General features: G+C 50.9%; 1 protein-coding gene across 2 annotated transcripts in view; it reads right to left on the reverse strand.

The window, feature by feature from the left end:
• The window catches only part of LOC146808975 (uncharacterized), a 172,456-nt gene that overhangs the window by 14,001 nt on the left and 130,853 nt on the right, over window positions 1–27,602 (reverse strand). For both annotated transcript variants that reach the window (XM_085615772.1, XM_085615773.1), the window contains exon 14: window positions 22,424–22,515. In XM_085615772.1, coding sequence (XP_085471898.1) covers window positions 22,424–22,515 — 92 coding nt within the window. The remainder of the gene's footprint in view (window positions 1–22,423; window positions 22,516–27,602) is intronic.

Here is a 27,602-nt window from a genome sequence, read left to right on the forward strand (position 1 = left end):
ATTGTCTTCACCTTTTCTCTACATCTACTAGGATGGTATGAACAAGGCAATTTGTGTGAATGGGATAGTTGGCAAGCAGGAGAAGATGGTTAAAATAATTGCAGACGTAAAACATGTTTTATATCTCTAACTATAGTTTATCCAGCATTGGCTTATTTCACTGACTGACATGCTTGAATGGTTAGATTATCTATGAATAAAATTAAAGAGAAAAATAAAAAAAAATCTTTGCAAAAAATTAGACTTCGTCCCCTTTTCTTATGAAGCTAAAATAGGCCGGAACCACCACACTCTGAACTTGAGGCCCTTCCGGGATGCAATTTTCTATCTTTGAAAGGAATAACATACCCTCCTTTTACGGCTGCTAATTTAAACCTGTGATCGGAAAAATCTGCTCCAACCCAATGTTTTAAATATTAATGAAGATAATAAATAAAGAGCATAATCAAAATAATTCAACAAAGCCAGGCCAAATTTTGTATGAGTACTACAGCTAGAATTCAGATCACATATTTAAGTATTGCTAGGAGCAGCCAGTGCACAGTACATATTTCATATTTGATGATGATGACGAAGATGATGATGTCAAAGTGCTATGAAAACAGCTTCTGTCCAGGATACATACAATTAACCAATATATCAAAAAGGTATTAGTGGCCTGTTTCTCAAAACTCAGACCTCATAGAAATCTTGTGAAAATGTTTCACCCTACTGAGGTAAAACAGTAGATCTCACTAAACATCAAAACTGTGCAGGTGTCTCCTATTAAGCTTGAGAACTAATAAAAGGTTTGGCAAATGTTCTAAATGAAAATACAGGACAACTTCATATAAATAATGGAGTCATGTACAAAACAAGTACTTTCTATAAAAGGTATACATGGTTTGTAAACTAGCAATGCTGATCAATCTCTTAATTCTACATGCAAATGCTATGGTTAGCAATAAATCAGTATTCTATGACAATAATTGCACTATTTAACAAACAAGTGAGTCAACCTTAGAGTCCTCTAGGGTGGGCCCAATGGATATAGGGGAAAGACCCTTTTCTTTAAGGAATTTCAATATAGCCATTGATTAAAAATCACAGGCATCAAGACTTTCAAGAGATAATCCAGTAAAAATGTCACAATAGATCTCGAAACCAGAGCAGACATCTGTTGATTGTTTGCGAAGCAGGAATGGTTAAAGAGAGGTGCATTTTCCTATACACTGGATGGTCTCTTACAACCACTACAGAATGTTTTTTTCTAGATGAACAAAAAGGAAGCTGCAGATGTGTCACCTTTTGTTGGACCCTATATTTTTGCTGCTAGAACCCTGCGCTCTCTCCCACTACTATCCAGTAATGAAGTGCCTTTGCTTCCCCTTTTAACATAATCAAACTGGGATACTCTTGAATGGTATATTTAACTTAAGTACCTAGTACATGGTACAAAATATACCCGGGGATTGGAAGTTGAATGCCATTAGTGAACTGCAGCACCTATTGTGCTATCCACTACAGTTGGCAGTGCCAGCATGACTTCAGGCCTACCCTTCGTAGCCTATCAAAGCAGTTTTTAACTGAATATTCCAATTGTAAAAATAACCCCCTTTTGACAGGCCAGAACCCTGCTTATAAATGTTTATTAAGTCACAGTAGGACTTAATACCTACAAGGCAGGCTGCATGGTATTTAAAAGTACGACTTGTAAAAATTTAATGTTGAGGCATATTCCTAGTGATAAGGCACCAGAAGTTTTTTCACCATAGCTGGGTTAGTTGTTCTGTAGGAAAGCTTTGGGATACAATATGGCAATTATTATCCCCGGGTAGGCAACCCCTACAAATTTCATTGCTGGACTTCCTGAAATATTTCATACAAACCCATTTCACTGGTGAAGTCCGATTTGTAAAAAATATTTTGTAAAAAGGAATTTAAAAAAAAGTTATATTTTTCTGCCTAAATGCTCTGGAGGTCCATTTGTATGAGCTTCAACCCTCACCTGGCAGATGAACAGCTCCCTTGATTAGGTGTGAACTTGCTACCAGAGCTGAGACAAAGGCCTCGGGTGTAGGGAGGTGTATTGTTCTTCTAGCAGGACGACCAACTGGGCTGTGCCCAGGAACTAAATTAACTTTAAAATGAGCTACCCTGTCACAGGCAAATGTTAGCTGACACCTAGGTGGGGCCCTTATTTTGTTAACCTTGCCAGGCATGCTCCAATTCAAGTGGGGGGTGGGGGTGGTGGTGGTGGGGGGAGGAAGGGGGAGGGGTCTGCTACAGAATTTGCGGAGACTGACCACAAAGGAGGCTCTGCACTAGGGAGGAATATGCTACTTACCAGTATGCATCTGTTCTTGGTATGTAGAGCTGCAGAGTCACACACTTAGGATAGTAGATCGCCATTTGGTGTTGGGCTCGGATGCTTGCAGGTTGTTGTTGTCTTCGGAAGAAGTCTTTGGTCACGAGATAGGTGACTCCTCCCTTGGACGACAGTGCGCATGGGCATTAACTCCATCGTCAGATTGTTTTTTTCCGCCATTGGGTTCGGATGCAACTTTTCCGCTCCGGTTGGAAATATCAATTCCAAGCCTTTTTGAAGCGAAAAATCACACAAACCATCGAAGCACCTTCATTCTCGACATGGATTACATCGGCTCGATTCCGGACGTCGACACGGGCCCCTGGGCCTATCCACGCCGTGAGGCCTACTGCTCATGGAAAAGACGCCGTTCAAAAAATGCCCCCAGTGTGGAGCAAAATTTCCACACAGTGACCACCACAAAGTCTGCAACCTGTGCCTATCACCGGTACACGACGAGGCCAGCTGTCCAGCCTGCGCATCCTTTCGATCCAAAAAGACCATTCGGGATCGAAGGGCTCGACGCCACATCATGGCACAGAGACCAGCTCCGGAACCAGAGGACATCTTTGAAGAAGGTCCCGATGTCCCGGAAGAAGATTCCGAAGATCTACAAATAATTTCCAAAGCAGACGACTCAGACGACCCCATCACTCTTAGGCAACGTGTGAGTACTACTGCCCCTGTCCCAACCCCACCAAAACCAAAGGCATTGGTCAAGACTTCGCCTGCTGGCTCCAGTCGAGGACGAAAACATCCTTCAGAAGCACCGCCTCCGGGCTCGGCTCCGAAGAAACATAAGCCTTCCGGTAGCTCGGAACCGAGCAAACCACATGTCATTGGCCAACCGGCACCATCGACACCGAAGACAAAAGATCACTCTGCACCGAAATCTGCTCCGAAAACCACTTCGGCACCGAAACCATCATCGGTACCGAAACCACCGGCTAAGGACTCTCATACGCCTCCTAAAGCCAAACAAGCTACCGATCAACCAAAACCTCGATCGGAACCGAAAAAAACGGTAACAAAGACTGTTCCTGAAGAACAAGAACTTTTTCATCCAGATCCAATCGACCCAAGGCAGAAAAAGATTTATATCAACCCCAAGACTGGACATGTCACCACGGTGCCATGTAAAAAACGGAAACTGGACACACCACCTGCCCCAGTTCCTGTAAACAGGAAGGACTCTTCAACATCCCCTATCCCTCCTTCCTCTCCTATACTGCCTCCTATCCCACCCCCTCTGCCTACACCACCCTTACCTATACCCTCTCCATCACATACACCACCACCACAGGATGATGATGATGATGACCTAGGGGGTGGGTGTGATATTAACGATCCGTTCACGGATCCAGACACCTCACCACTGGATAATTGGGCATTCCCTTTACCAGACATGCCTGACCCTCAGCCATATCCCTCAAAACCATCGCCTCCTGACGATCACCGGGGGTTTGCCCAGTTATTAAGTAGAGCAGACGCACCAAAGGAAGACTTCCTATTAGACACTTTCGAACAGTCTCAAAAGTCTGTACAAATTCTGCCCATGATTAAAGGAGTCATAAAACATGCCCCGGAAGTCTTTAAAGACCCCGTTCGTGCCAGGGTTCTCAACCCACGGATCGAAACGAAATATAGGCCTGCCCCCGAAGATCCTAATTACATCAAAGGGCAACTCCCTTTGGATTCTTTGGTCGTTTCCAATGCTCGGAAACGCACCAACTCCCAAACCACAGGAGATACACCACCCCCAGACAAAGACTCCAAACTATTGGAAGCCTCTGGCAAAAGAGTAGCAGCACAAGCCGCTAATCACTAGTATATTGCCAACACGCAAGCACGCTATGGCAGGGCCCATTACGACCAATTAGAGACTCTCTTACAACACCTACGAGACCAATATAAAGCCCAGGCAAATGACCTCATTCAAGAGGGAAAACTCATTTCAAATGCAGCAATTAAATGTGCACTTGACGCCGCAGACACCGCCTCTAGATCAATTAACACAAGTGTGCTCCTTCGACATGCATGGCTACGCATTTCGGGCTTTAAGCCAGAAGTACCAACTACTATACTTAGTCAGCCATTCAATCAGGAACAGCTCTTTGGGCCAGCAGTAGACGCTGCCCATGAAAAAGGACACAGACGGCTAAGTCCATGGGAGCATTACAATCTCCCCAAACACGTGGCTCATTTCAACGCTCCTTCTATAGAGGAGCCTCCAAAAATATTGGAACGGGCACCTCCTCTACATTCATAACCGCCACACACACATCCCCCAGAGGAGGATATTTTAGAGGCGGATATAGAGGAAACAACAACAAGGGGCGAGGTCGCAGTACTAACAACACACGCACCTCCCCTGCCACAAAACTGACTTTCCTCCACTCCCCCCAGACCATTCCACTCCGGTCGGGGGAAGACTAACACAGTTCCTACCCGTCTGGAACTCCATTACAACAGACAAGTGGGTCAAACAAATTATCCAGTATGGTTACTGCCTGGAACTCACAATACCCGCCCCCCCCCCCCTCCCTTCCCACACCACCCAAACGTTCCATGTCACCGGACCATCTTACACTCCTCAAACAAGAGGTTCGCTCATTGCTTCAAAAACATGCAATAGAACCAGTTCCCTTAGAACATCAGGGTACAAGGGTATACTCACTCTACTTCCTAATCCCCAAAAAGGATGGAACTCTAAGACCAATACTCGACCTCAGACCACTAAATCTGTATATCAACTCAGATCATTTCCAAATGATCACTCTTCAACAAGTGCTCCCACTACTGCAACAAGGCGATTTCCTTACCACACTAGATCTCAAGGACGCCTACTTCCACATTCCCATACATCCTGCCCACAGGAAGTATTTAAGGTTTGTGGTGGACGGACAACACTACCAGTTTACAGTCCTTCCATTCGGGGTAACAACCGCACCCAGAGTATTCACAAAATGTCTAGCAGTGGTAGCAGCACATTTCAGTTGGCAACAAATTCATGTCTTCCCGTATCTACACGACTGGCTAATAAAAGCCAATTCATTCAACAAATGCATCCTACACACTCGCCAAACTATCCAAATCTTACACAACTTGGGATTCACAATAAACTATCCCAAATCTCATCTCCAACCCTCCCACATACATCAGTATCTAGGAGCCACCATAAATACCTCCAAAGCACTAGCATATCCCAGCCCAGCCAGGATAGCCAAAATACAAGCTCTTATCGCAAAATTCCAAATCCATCACTCTCTTCCAGCAAGAGTGTTCATGCAACTCATAGGCATGATGGCGTCATTCATCTTCATTGTGCCTTATGCCAGACTTCAAATGCGCCCCTTGCAAGAATGTCTAGCACGTCAGTGGAACCAGGCTCACAGACAGCTTACAGATCTGGTGTTGGTGGACAGCCGCTCACATCGCTCTCTAAAATGGTGGAACACTATAAACCTGTCCAAAGGGCGGCCGTTCTTAGAGCCTCTACACAAATAGTGCTGACAACCGACGCATCTCTCACAGGATTGGGAGCCCATCTCCTAAGACACACCACTCAGGGCAAATGGACCACTCAACAGAAAGTGCTCACATCAATTACCTGGAACTACTGGCAGTATTCCTAGCACTAAAATTCCAATTACATCTCCAGAACAAAACTGTCCTCATCCGGACGGACAACATGACAGCCATGTATTACATACAAAAACAAGGAGGCACACATTCTCTCCAGCTGTCCCAGCTTGCACAGAACATTTGGAGATGGGCCATTCGGACTATCCTCGGCTCCGTGGTGTTTCACCAAGGTACTGCGTACAGTGATCGAACGCCTGCGAGCGTCCGGGATGCGTCTCAGTGTATCTGGACGACATTTTGCTGATGGCACAATGTCCCACGACCCTTTCTCGTCATCTTCAGACGGCGGTCAATTTACTCCAGAGTTCGGGCTTCATAATCAACGAGGCGAAATCAACGATCGTTCCCTCACAAAAGGTGGTTTTCCTGGGGTTTTCCATCGATTCGGTGGCCGCTACGCTCAGCCTTCCTTCTCGGAAGATGACGAAAATCCGTCACGAGTTAAGGAGAGCGCTTACTCCGCATCAGCTCTCCTTCAGACAGATAGCTCGCTAAGTGGGCCTGCTATCGGCATCCATTCAGGCCATTTTTCCAGGCCCTCTCCACTACAGAGCCTTACAGCGCCTCAAAGCGCAACACCTGAGACGAGGTCTGTCCTATTCACGGAAAGTACCGCTCTCGGCGGAAGCCAAAGAGGAGATTCAATGGTGGCTTTCCAACATGGAGGCCTGGAATGGCAGAGCGATTTTCGGTTCAGTGCCAGATATTATCGAGTCCGGCGCCAGCAGATCAGGCTGGGGCGCTCGGTGTGGCGACTTCGCTACCGGCGGTGTGTGGTCTCCTTTGGAACAACAGTTGCATATCAACTGCCTGGAGCTCCTGGCGGGGTACTTTGGGATCCAGTGCTGGATCAAGGAGTTGGTCCGTTCTTGCGTCCTACTCAAGATGGACAATATATCAGCCGTCCGTTATATAAACCATATTGGGGGAACACGTTCCAGGGCACTGTCGGACATGGCAGCGAATTTCTGGAAGTATTGTCTGGACCATCATGTGTCGGTAACGGTGGAATATCTCCCGGGCCGGGACAACCAGGTGGTGGATTTTCAGTCCAGGCATGTCCACGACAGCAGTCTTTGGAGAATGCATCCGGGGGTTTTCGCGGACCTTTAATACCTCTGGGGTCCCTTTTCACTAGACCGCTTTGCCTCTCGCCTGGACTTCCAGCTGCCCCGGTTTTTCAGTTGGAGAACGGATCCCCTAGCAGCGCAAACGGATGCATTTCTGCAGGATTGGCAGACCGAGAGAGGTTATGCCTTTCCCCCGTTTGCCATGATCACGAGAGTTTCCGCCCAGGTGCGTCGTCAGTCGGCGGACGTGGTACTTGTCACACCGATTCGGAGGTCTCAAGCCTGGTTTCCAGTTCTTCTAGAACTTTCCTGGGATTCTCCAATCCCACTCCCCCTATTTCCAACGCTTCTGCTCAACCCAGACGGAGTTCCTCATCCGTTGATACAGCAGGGCGGGCTTGCCCTCATGGCTTGGAGGATTACAGGGGACGCTGGGCGGTCCCAGGCCTTTCGGGAGCAGCTGAGAAATTCATGTCAAAGGCCTGGGCCGACAGCACAATCAAACGATACCGTTCCACATGGAGACGGTGGTGTCGGTGTGTGCGACGGGGTTTCAATCTTGTGGCAACTGATGTGACTTCCATTTTGAATTTTTTGGCCTCTATGGCGGAGGAAGGTTTGGCTTATAGAACCATCAATACCTTCCGTTCGGCCATCTCCGCAGGCCACAACATGCTGGACGGTTCCCCGGTGGGTGAGCATCCCCTGGTCTGTCGCCTGCTTCGAGGCATCCGCCTCTCCCTAACCCCGGAGCCGCGGTACTCCCACCTGTGGGATGTTAACCGAGTGTTGAATTTGTTTTTATCATGGCAACCAAATAGGTTCCTCTCGAGGAAGGAGCTATCCTCCAAACTGGCGATGCTTCTCTGACTTGTTTTGTGCAGGAGGGTTTAGAGCCCTGGATGTTACCAGCTGGATTTTTTACCCCGCAGGGGTCACTTTTACGATCCATAGGCGAACGAAGTGTGGAACGCGTTCTATATCTTATCCGGCTTTCCCAGACTCCCCGAAACTGTGCGTGGTATCTTGCCTCAAGGCATATGAGGAAATGTTGGGAGGAGTTTCGTCCCCCTGGGCAACCACAATTGCTCATTTCACTTAGGAAACCTCATAAGGCGGTTTCTTCCCCCACCATTGCCCGTTGGGTACGGTGGGTAATGCAGGAGGCGGGCATTGACCTGCGGATTTTTGGCGCACACTCGGCCAGAGGGGCAATGGCCTCTAAGGATTTTACCCTGGGCGGCCGTTTGGAGGACATCCTGAATGCTGCGGACTGGTCTTACGACTCCACCTTTAAACGGTTTTATTTTAAACCGATCCTTGATAGGTCTCATTTGGTGGTGAGCAAGCTTTAAACAAGCATAATACTCGCCTCCGGTCCTGACATAGAATGAAAAATTTCCTAGCTATCGTAACGGAAAGTTTCAATTCTATTAAGGATTCAGAGGCGAGGATTATCCCACCCAGGGTACAAAGCTTCCTTCTTTGAATCCTTCCCTCACCGTATTGGAGTAAGTAAAGTGTTTAATGCTTCTGAATTTTAACTTATTTGGCGATTGGAAAGTCTACATGATGCTATACTGTTGAGCTTTGTTTGCCTTGCAGGCTAAACCTTAGACACGACTTTCGCTTATATTCTTCTTTAGCGTTTCAGGAGATTCTGGAAAGCAAGATTCCTGAAGTTCCATGCTGGCTGGCCTACAGCAACGAAAGAGGGAGGTTAAACAGCGAAAGAGGACTACCTGTACCCAAGGGAACCTGTGATTGGATTATAGAGCAGGAGACATTCTAGACGCGAACACTATTGTTTTTTTTGTGTGATTCCCGATGTATCATGGGAACACTTGTTGTTGTGGACTTTAAAATGGCTGCTATCTTTAAAAGTAAAGAAAGATAAAGCATAATCCTCGCCTCCGAGTCCTTAATAGAATTGAAACCTTCCGTTACGATAGCTAGGAAACTTTTCATTCGGAGGCACACCGATCGGGCACTGTAGGGCTGAAAACAGACAAAGAGGTGCTATGTTGTGTAGTAATCTGGCTCTTTATATAGTGGACCAAAAAGAGGTACACTGTGTAAAGAGTCCAGGCAAACCCCAACTGGCTTACAGAGGCACACAACCCAAATGCTTTCTTTTGTGGTAGTGTAGGCGAGCAATTCGGCTTATCAGAGGGTATTGCAAAGTAGTTATTGCACACACAAAAAGTGAAACACACAAAAAAATCCGATACAAAATAGAAATCCGACAACAAATTATAAAAATATCGGATTTTTATATGAATTTAAATATTAAGACCATCAGAACCAGGTAAGCACCAACAGGTCACTTGGGGCGCCACTGGGCAGCCAGGTGATGAGGTGTGTTACAGCATCAGGTGCTCTACTCACTCCAATGGAGATTGGTCTGGTTAAAAATTGAGATAGCTTTGCAAGTATCAGGAATAGGGATATTCCTTAATAAAGCAGCTGTAGTCCTTTTAACTCTAGTGGAATTTGCTTTAGGTTTAGCTGATAAGAGTCTCGTTAGCTTTCTGATAGCACAAAAGGATGCAGAAAACTATCCATCTGGAGATGGATTGTTTGGGATTGGCTAAACCTGTACCGACCGGACCATAGCTGATAAACAACCGGTTTGATTTGCGGATATCTCAATCAAACAGTCATTTGTAAAGCGCACTACATACCCGCGAGGGTGCTTTTGGGGGGGGGGGGGGGGGACAAGGGGGGTGGGGGCACTACTGATCGAACAGCCACTCCTGAAGGTCTTGGGCCAGTCGTAGGCTCAGTGGGAGGGTGTTCCATGTTTTGGCGGTGAGGTGGGAGAAGTATCTTCGCGGGTGGTAGTTCTTCGGATGTGCTGGACTGTGGCTAGTGAGAGGTCGGCGGAGCGTAGCTGGCGGTTGGTGATGTAGAAGGAGACACGTCTGTTGAGGTAGGCAATGCCGGTCTTGTGGAGTGCCTTGTGTGCATGGATGAGGAGCTTGAAGGATATACTCTTGTTGACGGGGAGCCAGTGCAGGTTTCTCAGGTGGGGGGTGATGTGGCTGTGGCGTGGTACATGGAGGATCAGTCGTGCCGAGACGTTTTGGATGCGATTTAATTGTTTGATGAGCTTGGTCGGGGCTCCCGCGTAGAGAGCGTTTCCGTAGTAGAGTCTGCTGCTGACGAGGGCCTGGGTGACTGTCTTTCTTGTATCTGTTGGGATTCATCTGTAGATCTTGCGGAGCATGCGGAGGGTGTTGAAGCAGGAGGAGGAGATGGCGTCGACTTGCTTGGTCATTGAGAGCATTGAGTCCAAGATGAATCTCAGGTTGCGTGCGTGGTCTGTGGGTGTCGGGGCTGTCCCCACTGCCATCGGCCACCAGGAGTCGTCCCAGTCTGAAGGGTTGGAGCAGAGGATGAGGACCTCAGTCTTCTCCGAGTTCAGCTTCAGGTGGCTGATCTTTATCCAGTCGGCGAAGGCCTTCATTCCTTCGTGAAGGTTGGCTTTGGCGGTGATGGGGTCCTTGGTGAGGGAGAGGTCAGTTGAGTGTCGTCGGCGTAGGAGATTATGTTGAGGTTGTGCTGTCGGGCGACGTGTTGAAGCGGGGTCATGTAGATGTTGAACAGTGTCGGGCTAAGGGAGGATCCCTGGGGTACGCCGCAGATTATCTCGGAGGCTTCGGATCGGAATTGGGGGAGGCGGACGCTCTGGCTTCTGCTTGAGAGGAAGGATGTGGTCCATTCCAGAGGCTTGTCTCGGATCCCTGCGGCGTGGAGGCGTGCACGTAGTGTGCGGTGGCAGACTGTGTCGAAGGCGGTGGAGAGGTCGAGGAGGATGAGTGCAGCGGTCTCACCATTGTCCAGCAGGGTCCTGATGTCGGTGGCGGCGATGAGGGCTGTCTCGGTGCTGTGGTTGCTGCGGAACCCTGACTGGGAAGGATCCAGGAAGTTGTTTTCTTCGAGGTATCGGGTTAGCTGTCTGTTGGCGATCTTCTCGATGACCTTGGCTGGGAACGGGAGCAGGAGCAGGGAGATGGGCCGGAAGTTCTTGAGGTCCCTCGGATCCTCCTTGGGTTTTTTGAGTAGAGCGTTGATCTCGGCATGCTTCCAGCTCTCTGGGAAGGACGCAGTCTCAAAGGAGAGATTGATGACGTTGCGCAGTTGGGGTGCGATGGAGCTGCTGGCTTTGTTGAAGATGTGGTGCGGGAAAGGGTCTGACGGGGAGCCAGAGTGGACTGTGCTCATGGTTTTGATGGTGTCATCGATGTTCACGTTGGTCCACGCTGTCAGGGGGTCGTGGTCGATGGTGTGCGGCGAGTCCGGTGTGTCGGTGTCTGTCGGGACTGTCTGGGTGTTGAAGCTGTCGTGAATGTCAGATCTTGCGGTGAAAGAAGTTGGTGAGGGAGTCGCACAGGGCTTGCGACGACAGGATGTCGTTGGTGTTGGAGCTGGGGTTGGAGAGTTCCTTCACTATGTTGAAGAGCTCCTTGCTGTTGTGTGCGTTGTTGTCGAGGCAGTCTTTGAAGGAGATCTTCTTGGTGGACCTGATGAGGTGATGGTTGCGGATGGCGTCTTTGTGTGCTGCGTGGCTGTCCGGTGTCTTTTCACTGTGCCACTTTTTCTCTAGTTTCCGGCAGGTCCGCTAGGATGCTTGGAATTCTGAGGTGAACCAGCTGGCTCTCTTGCTGGCGTCTCTGTAGGTGGGTTTTTTCAGCAGGGCTAGGGTGTTGGTGCAGTCGTCTATCCATCGTCTGAGGATGTGGGCAGCGTCGTCTGTATTGGAGGTTGGGGGGGTGGGAGGGGGGGGGACGGTGGGTGGGCTGAGAGCGAGGTTGGTCTGTAGTTGGTGTTCGGTGACTTTGTTCCAGCAGCGGCGTGGGATCTGTTGGGTGCAGTGGGTTTCTGGAAGGTGAAGTGGACACAGCGGTGGTCAGTCCAGAGGAGTACGGTGGTGTGGCTGGAGGAGATGTGGGAGCTTGAGGAGAAGACGGGGTCTAGTGTGTGGCCGGCGGAGTGGGTCAGCGTTGTGATGAGCGGTGTTGGTCCGAGGTTGTCGATCAGAGTGGTGGAGTTGCTGTCATTGTTGTTCTCCAGGTGAGAGTTCAGGTCTCCGAGGAGGATGTTGTCGGTGGAGGTCAGGGCATGCGTGCTGATGAAGTCTGCGATGGAGTCGCTGAACTGGGGTCAGGGTCCGGGGGGGTCTGTAGACGAGGGTGCCTCGGAGGGTGGTGTTGGGGGGTCTCTGTGGATCTGGAAGTGCATGGGTTCAGCGGTGCAAAGTGTACTCGGTGATGGTCGAGACCCTGATGGTGTTCTTGTGGGCGATGGAGATTCCTCCTCCTACTCCGTTGGTGCGGTCTCTGCGGGTGATCTTATAGCCGTCTGGGATGGCTATGGCGATGTCTGGTGCGGAGAAGTCGTTCATCCAGGTCTCTGTTAGGAAGGCGACGTTCTTAGGGAAACAGCAAATGAAGAACGGGTGGAAGGTCGCTTACCCTCTCTGAGGATGTCCATATAGTCCTGTGGTAGATTAAAGTGTCCATATTGCACTGGCTCTGGGGCCATGCTACCAAATTCAAAGAGGAGAGATTGGGGTGTACCATAAGGCCTCTGAACTTTGTTAGCAGGTCTTGTCTGCATGGCAACTTGAGTTGTCGATAGACGGACCGGTGAAGGAGTTTTGAGAACCACTACTAGGCGTGGCCACTCCAGAGCTATTCGGATCATCTTCGCTTTCGAGTGGGACAGCTTGATCAGGACGGATGTAATCAGGGGGATTGGCAAAAAATGGTAAAGAAATCAGCAGGACCAGTTGATCCATAGGGCATTCCCCACTGTCTCTGGAAGGAGGTACTTCGAGGTGACCCGTCGGCATTTTTAGTTTTTTGCAGTGGTGAAAAAGTCAATGGCTGAGGTGCTCCACAGCTGAAAGATGTTGAGTACCACGGCATCGTGTAAGAACGACTCGTGGTTTTCTTGTAGAAGCCTGCCGAGAGAGAGTGCCTGCGCATTTTGCACACCTGGAAGTTGAGTTGCGGTGATCAATAGATCCCTGGCTATGAGACATTTCCAGATTGTTTGGTCCTTGTGTGAGAGGGGCCTGGATCTCGGTCCTCCCTGCTTGAGGTACTACATGGTGGTTGTATTGTTCATCTGAACAAGCAGGAAGTGGGATCTAAACAACAGGTGAAACGCCTTCAGCGCATGATGCACTGTACGTGGATCCAGGAGATTGATATAGTATGTCGTCTCTCTTTCTCGCTCGGACCACTTGCAGTAGATCTGGAGGTGATCCATGTGGGCTCCCCACCCCAGCAGTGAGGCATCCATCACCACTATTTGAGGAGGAACCCCCTGATGAAAAGCGATCCCTGTAAGCAGGATTGTTGGAGAGCACCACCATTTCAGGGACAGATTAGCATGACAGGATTTGATTTTAAACTTGGCGCGCACGAATGCCCAAAGGCGTCTTGGCGCTATTGTTGGATACAATTCAGTTTACTGCAGAGATGCTTAACAGGGATATAACCAATGTTTTGACTGCCTTTCTGAAGGCCAGAAGCGTCGGGCTGCTTTTTATATTGATGGGTAGAAGGTTCCATAGCTTGGTTGTCCTCAGCAGGAAACTTCTTCCTCCCCACCTAGTCTGTTTGAACTTGGGTACTTGGCCGAGTTTTGCATTAGTGGATCTGAGACTTCTAACTGGGACATACCATTTGAATTGAGTTCTCAGAAATTGTGGTCCTGAGCCATGAAGTGCCTTATATGCCAGACACAAGGACTTAAATTGTATCCTTTTGTCCACGGGCAGCCAGTGTAGGTCCTTCAATCTATGAGAGACTGATTCGGATCTAGGAATGTTCAGCACCAGTCTTGCTGCTGCGTTCTGGAGGCGTTGCTGTTTGGTTAGATATTGGGTTTGAATCCCTGTGTATAAAGCATTGCCATAGTCCAATCTAGACATGGCAAGCGCCGTGACCACTGTTTTCCGTGAATCAAAGGGGTTAAATGGGCATATTCTTCTGATCATTTTTAATATGTGCCAGATGGAGGATGACACATTATTAGTCTGGGCATTGAAGGTCAGTTTATCATCGAATATAAATCCAGGATTTTTTACTTTTCCTACTGGGGTTGGGCAGTTGCCCAGATTATCAGGCCACCATTTGGGGGACCAGAAATCAGCCCTAGTGCCCAGAAGCATGACCTCTGTTTTTTCGCCGTTCAGCTTTAAGCAGTTACACTGCATCCATTGGTTTACTTCTATCATGCAGTCCCTAAAACGATCTGCCGTTTCCTCTATATTGCCAGATACTGACACCACTATTTGTGTGTCATCAGCATACGAGACCGGTACGAACCCACATTTTCTAATGATTGAGGCCATGGGAGCAACATAAACATTAAAAAGAGTGGGGCTCAGGGCCGAGCCCTGAGGTACATCACACGGTGCCCTGAAGGGGTTAGAAGCGAATTCTCCCAGAATGACTGAAAAAGTTCTGTCTCTTAAAAAGGAAGACATCAGCAGACAAACAGAATCTTGGATCCCCAGTTCATCCAGGCGGGCCAGGAGGATATCATGGTTCAGTGTCGAAAGCCGCCGATAGATCTAATAGGATCAGGGCGGCCTTCCCTCCTGCGTCTAGAATGTCCCTGAGACCTTCAGCTGCCATGACCAAGGTTGTCTCAGTACCGTGCTGCTCCCTAAACCCATATTGTGATTTATCCAGGTAATATCTACATACTAATAGGTCCTTCAATTGTTTGTTGATCAGCTTCTCCAGCACTTTAGCTGGGAAGGGTATTCTAGAAATTGGTCGGTAGCTACTGGGTTCATTGGGGTCCAGGTTACTTTTTTTTAGCAATGGGGTGACTGATGCAATTTTCCAGGCATCTGGGAAGATTATGTCTGAGAACAAGCCATATAGCTGTTCACTAAGTATCTCTGGAAACAGGTGCATTATCTTAGGCAGGCAAGGATCCGTTGGATTACCGGATCTGATGGTTTTTACCACCTGACAGATCTGTTCTACTGAAGGAACCGTAAAACACAAACCCGTTTTAGGGCTTAATGTACCTGGATCTGAATTAGGACAGTTTACTGAGGTCTTGGTAGTGTGGTTAGTGTTAGGATAGGTCTGTTGATCCCACTGGTCTACTAGACATTCTTGCAGAAGTCACATGTGAAGACGGGCATTCGGTGTGAGGAAGATGCAGCAGATCGAGCCAAGGAGAGAGGATGTTATCACCACTGGACAGGAAGCGGTCATGAGAGAGTGACACTTTCAAAGGATCAATAAGTATCTTTCCTCCGAAGGAAACATTCATCTGTAATGTGTCGATGGAGACTCCCAGATACTCTAAGGTTTAAACCGGGGCAGATGTTGACTTTGTGAGGTTGATATGAAGACCTAACCTTTGAAGGAGACTGCAAAAAAACTAGTGAAGCTGGGCTTCCCGAGACGTTGATGCCTTGATTAGCCAATCGCCTAGGTAAGGGTAGATGAATATTTTATGCATCCTGAGATGGGCACCACTTCCATGCACTTGGAGAATGATCTGGGTGCTGACTTCAGAGCAAATGGAAGTACTTGGTACAGACAGTGATCTGTCCCTCACTACGAACCTAAAGAATTTGATGCTTTCTGGCGATTGGAATACAAAAGTATGCATATTGAAGGTCGATGGAACAAAGCCAATCCCCCTGGTGTAATTGGGGACAGATCTGGTCTAACAGCAGCCGTAACTTTTTTCGTCAAATCCACTTGCTGGCTGTTTTGAGTTAGAGTATGGGTCCGAATTTGCTGTGGTCTTTCTTTTTCATTATAATGTACTGGAAAAAATGCCTGCCCATTGTTGTTGGCGAGATACTGGTTCCACCGCTTGCATTTGTAAGGGGATATTATAACAGCGGAAGTTGGAAACTGGACGGTTTTGGAGGGACGGACGGTGGAGGACTGGTGTACCAGAGAAAATATCCATTTTGTACAATATTAAGAACTCAGGCGTCTTTTGTTATGTTTTGCCACTCTGCCAGATAATAAGTTTTGCTCCCCCTTCCCCCCCTCCCCCCATTGGAGTGGGTACCAGAAGAGGGGTAAGTGATAACTCAAGGTTTGGACCCGGATGGTTTCTTGCCTCCTCCAAGATGCTGCTTAGTGGATCTACCCCAAGTCTGCTTCTGGTATGGTTGGTAAAGTCGTTGGTGCTGTTGCCGTGACCCACCTTGTTAGCATCCCAACCAAGAGGTTTGAACCCCTCTGTGAATAGTAACGGCGTTGGTACGGGATGGAAAGATAATCTTTACTCTCTGGGTCTCTCTAAGCCAACTGCCTTCAGAGTCCCCATTTAAGATTTAATTTGTGCCATCTCATCATCAGTGTGGCTTCTGAATAGAATAGTACTGGAGAATGGAAGATTTAATATTCTCTGTTGTGATTCTGGCTTGAGGGAGCTAAGGCGAAGTCAAGAGTACCTTTGGAGAGTAACACCGTGGCAGTACTCATGGGCCCTAGTAGGGAAGAATCTGCTGCGGCACTAGTGATTTGATTGGAAACCAGCAATCCTTCATTGAGGATTCCCACAAAGTCTACCCGTTTATAATTTCTGCCTAGAGGGGTTGTTGCACTCCCTGCTTTAAGCATGGATGCTGCCACACTGAAAACTTCCTGTAACGCCCTGAACGTCTCAGGATCGTTTAACAGACACGATAATGAGGACGCAACCACTTGTGAAGGGTTAGTTATTTTAATGAAGGCAAAAACAATACAACGAATAAACAAAAGTTATAGTCACTGGAATCCTCCAGGCTAAGTACGTTACCAGCCCACAGCACGGATGGTCCTAACCGTCCTCTGCATATACGCCGATCCCGGCGTATGCCAACAGAGGGCAGAAATGAAATGGCCGACAATGCCAATCGGTAGGCTGTGAGGGGCACGACGAGTGTTGGGGAGAATCGAGGAGTCAGGGAAACACCCAGCCGGGGTCTCTACCTGAAGGGAGCAGCCGCTCAACCTCTTCCTCCGACTGCACCGGGACGCGGAGTCACCTCCTGGTGATGCGTCACCGATACCCCAATCAAAAGCAAGAAGACTGAACCGAGAGCAGCCGCTCGATCGATCCTGTGGACTTCCGAGTCTGTAACGCGGCAAACACCTCCTGGTGTGCGTTACAGCTGGCAGTCCCTGTATCTCTGGTCGGGCTGGGAGTTACGACTCCAACCAGCAAAAGCGCCACTGCGCTTTGACTCAGCCGAGTCAAAAAGCGAAGCTCAATGGTTGACCGGTAGAGCTTCCGGGTCCTTCACAGGTGACGATGGGGCAAGACACGGCCCAGGGAGTAACGACTCGACCTACCTCCGTTCTTGCCTTACTGGAGCACCACTCTGGAACACTGCTCTTCACGAAGCAGGTACGTCGGTGTAAACACAATATCCGACAGCCTTGTACCTCCCGGTTCCTCCCTTTATAGGGCGTGTTTTCCTTGAGTTATGTAACAGCTCTCCTGTTTACATAAGGGCGTGTTTTCCCTTGAGTTATGTAACAGCTCTCCTGTTTACATAAGGGCGTGTTTTCCCTTGAGTTATGTAACAGCTCTCCTGTTTACATAAGGGCGTGTTTTCCTTGAGTTATGTAACAGCTCTCCTGTTTACATAACCTCTCAACCGCTAAGCATCCTGGGAGATGTAGTCCGTTTATGCTGGTTACCGTTTTCCTCCCCTCGCATGACAGGAATTCTTGACACTTCCAGAACCATGGAATCTAACCTCTGACTCTCTTTATCAGGAGGAACTGCTGAAGTGGGAGTAGTGCCATGGTGTGTCATGACAGAATCTGGAGTTGCTTCAGTACAGAGAAAGGAAGGATCCTGCCCGGGAGGGCATTTTTGTTTTTGAAGCCTGGACAGAGCTGGCTTGACAGAGGCTGATGTCAAGAAGAGGTCCAAAGCCGTTTTGAAAAGATCTACACACCCACCCCTTCGAGATCTGGGCAATGTTACCAACACATGTAGTGTATCTCCACATGTAATTATTTGTTTTGCCGATGGGATATTTGAAGGAACACTCAGAATTTTGCGGATTACCGTTCCTATACAACTTAGATCGCCCATTTATCTTCGATTATTTTCTATCACTAGAGTGTGTGAAAACATCGTTAATCAACTTCTTGTAAATGGTTAGAGAGAAGGAGATACTGTCTGGTATTCTGAAGGTTGGTTTCCTAAGCAATTGGACTTTTGTCCCTGCTGGTTTTAACGTTTATGGTGCTAGCTATACAGTGGCAGAGTGCATTACTTTACTTTGATGGGCTTGCCGTCTTTAAAAAGGAGTGATTATTTTCATCCTATGGACCTTGCGGTTCATTTGCTGCTCAAACAGAAGAAACTCCGATGGACCGCTCCTGTGACACCTGCTCTCTCCCCCAGCAGCTCCACGGTTGTGCTCCTGCCCCTGTGCAGGTAGGTGTTAGAGGACCTCCTCCACCCGCAGGCTCCTGCCTGCACCTCATCCCTGGTTATCCAGAGGGAGAGCCTTGCTCTACTGCTGGCCGCTGTTGTCTGCCTCTGTGTTTGTGCTGTTTTCTGTCTTTCTGTGCCCGTTTTTCTGTCTTCCTTCTACCTTCTTCACCGTCTTGTTATTGAGCCTGTATTGTTATTGAGCCTGTATTGTTATTGTGCCTGTGTTTAACTTTGCCCTTTTTCTGCCTTTCTGTGCCCGTTGCTCTCCGTGCCCTTTTCCCGCCGCTGCTGCCCCTCCCCCCTTTGCCGGTTCCCGCCTCCCAGCTGCCGCTTCCCTCCCCCTCCCCTACTTAAATGCGGAGGCGCCGCTAGCGCCCCAAAGGCGCACCAAAGGCAAGCCCGTCTGCAACCCGTGCCAGCAACCCTGGATCTGCGACCTACCACCGCGACAACTCCACTGCCCTCCTTGCACTCAACCCCGGAAGGAACAACAACTGCCAGCGGTCGAAGCTGAACACCACTCACGGCCATTTCTCCTGCAGTCACTGTCGCCAATCCTTCCCTTCCGGCCACACCCCCAAGGCCCCTGCACCGAACGCCAACACCTCCGAAGCCAAGGTGCATCCTCCTCAACGTGCGTTCCCTGCAGACACGCCATAGAGATCTCGGACCTCCTCGATACCCTCTCGCCAGACGTTGCCTTCTTCACAGAAACCTGGACCAACGCCTCCTCCGACATCGGCACCGCCATCCCCAGCAGATACAAGATCCAGAGGAAGGACTGCCTCAACCGCCAAGGAGGACTCATACACAAGAGTTTCCTCCGACTCTCCACCTCCACCACCAAAGACTCCTTCCCCACCATGGAACACCTTCACTTCCAGATCCAGACCAGCCCTAGAAACACACTCCGTGGCACCCTCACCTACAGACCGCCCCAGACCCCGTGCTTCGTTCGCCACTACCGTCGACTTCACCTCTATGGACTACATACTAGTTGGGGACCTGGACTTCCACCTCCACAACCCCATTGACCCCAACTCCACCACCCTCCTAGACAACCTCGCCAACATCGGACTGAAACAGCTAGTCACCCCGCCCACCCACAAGGCAGAACAAACATTCGACCCAATCTTCGCAGGAGGTAACAACATCCACTTCAGCCACACCACGCAACCCCCAAGGACAGACCACCACTGCGTTCACTTTCACGTCAACAAACCCACGCTGCCCAAACCTGCACGGCGCCCTCCATGAAGTAACTGGTGCAAAGTCACTGAGGGGCAACTCAACTCCACCCTCAACCGCGATGCACCCACCACCTTGACAGAAGCCAATCTCGCAGCCAAAGGACTTCACAGATGGATCTCCAACTGCACAGACAATTTTGCACCCCTACGCAATCCCCGACAGACAGCACCTCACGAAAGCCACCTGGTTCACCGCCGACCGCCAAAAATCCAGAAGCACCTCCAGACTTCTTGAGAAGAACTGGAGAAACAGTAAAACGGCAGATCCACCAAAAGAACCTACATTCAAAACAAGATCCTCGCCAACACCTGCAACTCCAAGCAACTTTTCAGCACCCCCCTCCACCGCAGCGAAACCACACCCCTTCCCAGGACCTCTGCAACAAGCTTGGATCCTAATTCCATCCAAAAAAATCAAGGGACTCCACGATAACTTCAACGACCAGACACCTAACTCCAAAACCACTTCCTTCTCCAGCAACGCCATCCAGCCCACCATCTCATCCTGGACCCAGTCACCACCGAAGAAACCACTTCGACCATGAAGGCATCCACTCAGGAACCCCCACTGACCCCTGCCCCCACACATTTTCCACAGAGCCGCCATCGCTCCGGAACTACGACGCACCATCAATGCCACCTTCAAGACCAGCATCTTTCCCGACAACTGGAAATGAGCAGAAGTCAGACTCCTGCTCAAGAATCCCTCAGTAGACCCCACCGACCACAAGAACTACAGACCCATCTCCCTCCTCCCCTTCGCAGACAAAGTCACCAAGAAGACCGTCAATCCACAACTAACCAAATTCATCGAAGAAAACTCCATCCTTGAACCCTCCTAATCCGGATTACACAGCAACCACAGCACCGAGACCACTCTACTCGCCACCATAGACTACATCCGCGCCCTCCTCAACCAAGGACACACCGCAGCCCTGATACTACTCGACCTCTCTGCAGCGTTTGACACAGTCTCCCACCGCACACTCAACCCCAGACTCCACAACGCCGGCATCCAAGAAAACCGCTCTCGACTAGATACACTCGTTCCTTACTGGCAGAACCCAAAGAATCAGGCTGCCACCTTTCATCTCCGAATCCATGGAAATCAACTGCGGAGTGCCCCAAGGATCATCGCTCAGCACCACGCTCTTCAACATCTACATGAACCCCCTCGCCGCCATCATCAGACAGCACGGACTCAGCATAGTATCCTATGTCGACGACACTCAGCTCATCCTCTTTCTCACCAAGGACCCAATAACCACCAGACTCAACTTCCAAGAGGGAATGAAGGGCGTCGCATCCTGGATGAGCAGAAACTGCCTGAAGCTCAACTCGGAGAAGACATAAGTCCTCGTCCTCGGACTACAGAAACCCCCTCTACGCCGGAATCAACAAGTCTCTGTTCCGCAAGCTCCAGTCCATACAGAACACCGCAGCCAGACTCGTCCTGGGAATTCCTTGACACGGACACACCACCCAACACCTACGGAATCTCTACTGGCTCCCCGCTGAGAAGAGAGTCACATTCAAGATACTCACCCACGCCTACAAATGCCCCCACAACACCGGACCCCAATACCTTAACGAGAGAATCTCCTTCCACTTACCCAAGAGAAACCTCCGATTCGCCGCCCTCGCCGAGACCCCGCGCATCCGCAGAGCCAGAACAGGTGGAAGAACCTTCTCTTACATCGCGGCCAAGACCTGCAATAGGGTCCTGATCGAAATCAGGCACCCCCTCCCTGATCAGCTTCAGGAAGACGCTCAAGACCAGGCTCTTCAACTGAACGGAGCTGCTTAACCACCACCCCCCTCCCCCCCACCCCCCAGAGCCTTGAGACTCTTGCGGGTGAGTAGCGCGCTCACAATGCCCCTTTTTGACTGATTGATGAAGGGAGAAAGTGCTGTGTATGAAGACACACGTATACTCATGTGCAGAAAAGTCAGCCATGTCTGTGGCCACTATTACCTCGAATAAGCTCTATAGAGCCCTTGCCTCCTATTTCTGCAAACCTTTCTAATGAGACAAGGACTGGATGTTTCTTTCAATTAGTGAAAGAATCCTAGACCCTTCTGAACACTGCATGTATATACATGAAGGATTATGCAAATGAATACTAATTTTAAACTGAAGCACTACAAGATTCTAGAAGGTTACTGCTCAGGCTCTCCAAACACAGCCTGCTCCGAGATCACACAAAACAAGGAGGGATAGGACAAATATGGCAAAGCAACAACTTGGAAGTTCCTACGCAATCTGCGTTTATTCTTAATAAAATGGGGTCCATATAACTCGGTACTTCGAAGATGCAGACAAGTCAACAAGGATGACAAACAGTGACGAGTGCATGCCAGAAAAATAATTAAACTTATTTTTCTAATTTCTATGAACTGAAAGACTAAAAAATGGGGCAGCTGTAGGGGGGGGGGGGGGTGAGATAGGGGAGAGCGCACGTTTAATAGAAAATATAAAGAACAGATTCTATTTGCTTTTGACATACACCCTGCCTGCGATGTAAACAAAATATAAAAAACGTTGTAGGTAGTAACAAGCTTTGTTTTAGTCTAAATCGCAGCGGTCTCCAACATTAAGAAATTTCACAAACTTCTACAGATATGCATGAATATTTAATGCGCTTTTATCACACTGGTATGCAACATACCTGCTAATGCCTCTTGTGCAAAATATTTCACATCCACATCTTGGTCTTGTGTTAACCTCTCCAGCACAGGCTTTACTTCATTTTGCAAAGTACTAAAGGAAGAGTAATAGAAAGGGAGAGGTTTTCTTTTTTAAAAAAAATGTCTACATTAGGTTTGTGGGAAACAGGAGTGCTTGAAGAACAAGTTACTTACCTTCGGTAACGATGTATCTGTAAGAAACATTAGTTAGTTAGATTCCTCACCTTAGAATATCCCCAGGCGTCAGACTGGATCCGGAAGATTTTTCGTCAGCAATACCCCTTGCGCGTCGCTAGGCGTCGTCTGTGGCTCCGCGTCCGTCGTCGGCGTCGTGCGCCGGGATGACGTCGTCGGAGTACTTAGACGCCGCCCTCGCGCGCTGACGTCAGTTCTTGTACATAGCCTTCCGCGCCAGGAACGCAGAGCCATGCAAAGACCGACACTGGTGCCAAAAATAAAATCTAGGGGCCTGAAAAGGATAACCTTAACCCTAGATGTCAGTTCGCAGAACGGGGAGGATGGGTGGGTCGGTGAGGAATCTAACTAACTAATGTTTCTTACAGATACATCGTTACCGAAGGTAAGTAACTTGTTCATCTGAAAGAAACACGTTAGTTAGATTCCTCACCTTAGAATAGATACCCAAGCAATCCCATCCCCGGTGGTGGGTCTGCGAACCAAGATCACACCAGAAAGTCCTGGAGGACAGAACGGCCAAAGAAGCCATCCCTCCGGACTTGGCTGTCAAGGCAATAATGCCTGGCAACGTGTGTAGCGAAGCCCACGTCGCCGCCTGACAGATGTCCTGCAAAGGGACTCCCCGTCCCAAGGCAGTAGTAGCCGCCGTGGCCCGAGTAGAATGGGCGCGCAGCCCAACAGGAGGGTCCTTTTTAGCCAAGGAATAGCAAATTTTTATACACAAAACGACCCACCGAGAGATGGTCCGTTTGTGCACAGATTTCCCCTTCTTAGCGCCCACGTACCCAACAAAAAGCTGGTCGTCCACCCGGAACTGCTTTGTGCGGTCCAGATAAAAGGAGAGCGCACGTTTTGGGTCCAGACGGTGGAGCCTCTCTTCCTCTTTGGAAGGATGCGGAGGCGGAAAGAAGGTGGGCAAGGTGACAGACTGCCCACGGTGAAATGGAGTCACCACTTTAGGAAGAAAGAAGGACGAGGCCGAAGGACAACCTTGTCCGGATGAACAGACAGAAAAGGAGGCTTTGAAGATAAAGCCTGGAGCTCACTCACCCGTCTAGCCGAGGTGATGGCTACCAGAAAAGCAGTCTTAAGAGTCAGAAGACGAAGAGGACAATTGTGAAGAGGCTCGAAGGGAGCGCACATCAAGAATGTCAAGACCAGATTCAAGTCCCACTGAGGCATTACAAAAGGGACAGGAGGGAACGTGTGTGTAATGCCTTTGAGAAAGCGTGTAACCACAGGGGACTTGAAAAGAGAAGGCTGATCAGGAAGCCGCAAGAAGGCGGAGATGGCAGCAAGATAACCTTTCATGGTGCCCAGGGCAGAGCCCTGCCGGGCCAGAGAAAGAAGAAAGAGGAGAACCTCAGAAAGAGGGGCGGAAAGGGGATCCACAGCCTTTGCTGTGCACCATGCCACAAATTTGTTCCACCGGCAGGCGTATACCGACTTTGTGGAGGGACGCCTGGCTGCCAGAATGATATCACAGACTTCAGGAGGCAAGTCAAATGGCATCAACTGCCGCCGCTCAATCTCCACGCATGGAGGTGGAGGCTGGACAGGTTCGGGTGGAGGACCGTCCCCTGCTGCTGCGACAGAAGATCCTCCCGAAGGGGCAGACGTATCGGGGGATCGGTCAACATACTGAGTAGCTCGGGATACCAGTATCTTCGTGCCCAATCCGGAGCCACCAAGATGACTTGGGCCCGGTCGTGCCTGATCTTCTTCAGCACTCTGGGCAGAAGTGGTATAGGCGGAAAGGCGTACAACAGACCGCAACTCCACTCGTGACGAAAAGCGTCGCCGAGCGAGTGCCGCCTTGGAAATTCCAACGCGCAGAACTGCTGACATTGCGCGTTCTCTTCGGTGGCGAATAGATCTAACCAAGGCTCTCCCCACTGCTGAAAGAGACCTTGCGCCACTTCGGAGTTCAGACGCCATTCGTGATCCATCATGCACCGGCGGCTGAGTTCGTCTGCTCTGGCGTTCAGAGAGCCCGCCAGATGTTGAACCACTAGGGTGACGCCCTGGTGTTCCGGCCATGTCCAGAGGCGCAGAGCCTCCTGACAAAGGGTCCACGACCCCACCCCGCCCTGTTTGTTGCAATACCACATGGCGGTGGTGTTGTCCGTGAACACCTGCACGACACTTCCCCTGACAGAGGGAAGGAAGGCTTTCAGTGCAAGCCGGATCGCTCTCAACTCCAACAGGTTGATGTGGAGACGAGACTCCGCCGGAGACCAGAGGCCTCTGATCTCCGCCTCTCCCATATGGCCACCCCATCCCAGGAGGGACGCATCCGTCACTACGACATGCTCCGGTTGGGGAAGGGAGAGGCTCTTGCCCTTGACCCACTCGCGGTCCGTGAGCCACCACTGCAACTGCTGTGCAGTGCCCTCCGAGATCAAGACATGGTCGGACAGGTTGCCGTGATGCTGGGCCCACTGAAACTTCAGGTCCCACTGCAGAGCCCGCATGCGCCGCCTGGCGTGATGCACTAGTAGGATGCAGGAGGCCATCAGCCCCAGAAGCCGCAACACTAGCCTGACCGAAACCCGGGATAGAGGCCGAAAGATGGGAATCAGGGCCTGTATATCCCGGACCCGCTGTTCCGGTGGATGGACCCGGAACTGCGCCGAATCGAGAACCGCTCCGATGAAGAGGAGCTTCTGAGAGGGACTCAGGTGTGACTTCGGCACGTTGATGGAAAACCCCAGCAAATGCAGGAGATCCGCCGTAGTCTGGAGGTGGGAGACGACTGCCTGGGGCGAGCCCGCCTTCAACAACCAGTCGTCGAGATAGGGGAAGACTGGAACCCCTGATCTGCGCAGATGAGCTGCGACCACCGCCATCACTTTCGTGAACACCCGAGGGGCACTGGTGAGGCCGAAGGGGAGCACGGTAAACTGAAAGTGCTCTTGGCCCACCGTGAACCGCAGGTAACGCCGGTGGGCCGGCAGGACGGGGATATGGAAATATGCGTCCTGCAAGTCCAACGCTACCATCCAGTCTCCAGGGTCTAGGGCAGCTAAAACCTGAGCCAACGTTAGCATCTTGAACCTTTCCTTTCGGAGGAAGGCATTGACGTTCCGGAGGTCCAAGATAGGGCGCAGGCCCCCCTTGCCCTTCTTGGGAACCAGAAAGTAGTGGGAATAACAACCACGACCTACTTCTGGACTCGGAACGCGCTCGACGGCCCCCTTGGCCAAGAGAGCCGAAACTTCCTCGCGGAGAAGATCCAAATGATCCCCCGAGATACGGTGGTGCTGCGGTGGCATGGCTGGAGGGGTCGTCTCGAAGGGGAGGGAGTAGCCCCTTCGGACGATCTGCAGCACCCACCTGTCCGATGTTATGGACCGCCAGTGGAGCAGTTGATGGCGAACTCTGCCGCCCACTGGCGTGGTATGGGCCTGAAAGCTCGGACTAGGAGGGCTTTGAGGCGGATGCTGCCGGGGTGGAAGTGGGCTGACCACGTCGGCCTCCATTTCCGCCACGGCGGAAGCCACGTCCGCGACCGCGCGCAGGTTGGTTCTGCGGCTGGTGGCTTTGCGGACGTGAGGAGGCGCCCCTTCCTTGGCCACGAAAGGGGCGAAAAGCGGAGGTGTGCGCCCGCGGAGCCGAGAGGCCCAAGGACTTGGCCGTAGCCCGGGAGTCCTTAAAGCGGTTCAGCGCACTGTCCGCCTTCTCACCAAACAGGCGAGTGCCATCAAAGGGCATGTCCATGAGGGTGTTCTGGACATCCCCGGAAAATGACGTGGACCGCATCCAGGCGTGGCGGCGGAGCGCCACCGTGGTGGAAATCGCCCGACCTAGCGAGTCCGTGGTGTCAAGCCCACATCTTATGGCGTGCCGTGCTGCATCCCTCCCATCGGCCAAAGCCTGGGTAAGACGCGTCCGGACCTCCTCCGGACACAGGGGCAGCACGTCCTCCACCGTATCCCACAGGGAATGGGAATAACGGTCCAAGAGACAGGCGGTATTTAAGGACCGCAGGCCCAAACTAAGGGACGAGAACAGTTTCTTGCCAAACTGCTCGAGTCTCTTGGAATCCCGGTCCGGCGGAGCGGTCGGGAAGGAGGATTGGGATGTAGAGGCCTGGATAACCAGGCTCTCGGGGGTGGGGTGTTGGGACAGGAAACTGGGGTCGCCCGGAGCAGGGCGGTGGCGCCTGGCAACGTTCCTATCCACAGGAGGAATTGTGGAGGGCTTGGACCAGGTGCCCTGCAGAACGTCAGTGAGGGCCTCGTTGAACGGCAGCAGAGGCTCAGTGGAGCTTGCTGAGGTTTGAAGCACCTCAGTGAGGATGTTGGTCCTCACAGCCACGGCAGGCAACTCGAGCCCAAGGGCCTCAGCCGCCTTGCGCAGCACCACAGAAAATGCTGCACCCTCCTCCGAAGCCACGGTCGGAGGAGAAGTGAATCCAGTGTCTGGCGAGGTGTCCAGCCCACTGGCCTCCCCCAGTTCATCTGCCCAGTCCTGTGAAAGCTGTGACTGGACAGCCAGAGGGTCCTCGAACCCCTCCCAGTCGCCCCCTCCTTCCGATTCCTGATAAACAGGAGGAATGATCGGAACCGGACTGTAGAGATGGTAGGTCTCAAGCGGCGTCGGATGCGGCGTCGGTCGACGCCGCTGCGGCGCCGGGTCCGGATGAGGGCTAAACTGGGGCGGTGTCGGCGCCAAGGGCGTCGGCGGCGCCGGAGGTGTAGGCGTGTGCGCCGGCGGCGCCGGTGACGGCGTCGGTGGTTCAGGCGTCGACGCCGGTGGAGGAGTGACTAGGTCAACCGGCGCCGACTGGGGCCCAGGCATGGGCCCCGCGGGGACCTGCGGCGTCGAGACCGGAGTCGACGGCGCCGGGGCCGGAGCCGCCGGCAGGCAAGGTCGCCCAGTCGAGTCCGCGGGGCCCGAAGGCGCGCCAGCGGGCGTCGACGGCGGGGCCAGGCTCCTCATGGCCGAGAGGAAGGCACT

This window comes from Triturus cristatus, chromosome 7 (genome assembly GCF_964204655.1).
Source record: "Triturus cristatus chromosome 7, aTriCri1.1, whole genome shotgun sequence".
In the NCBI taxonomy this organism is placed as follows: Eukaryota; Metazoa; Chordata; class Amphibia; order Caudata; family Salamandridae; genus Triturus; species Triturus cristatus.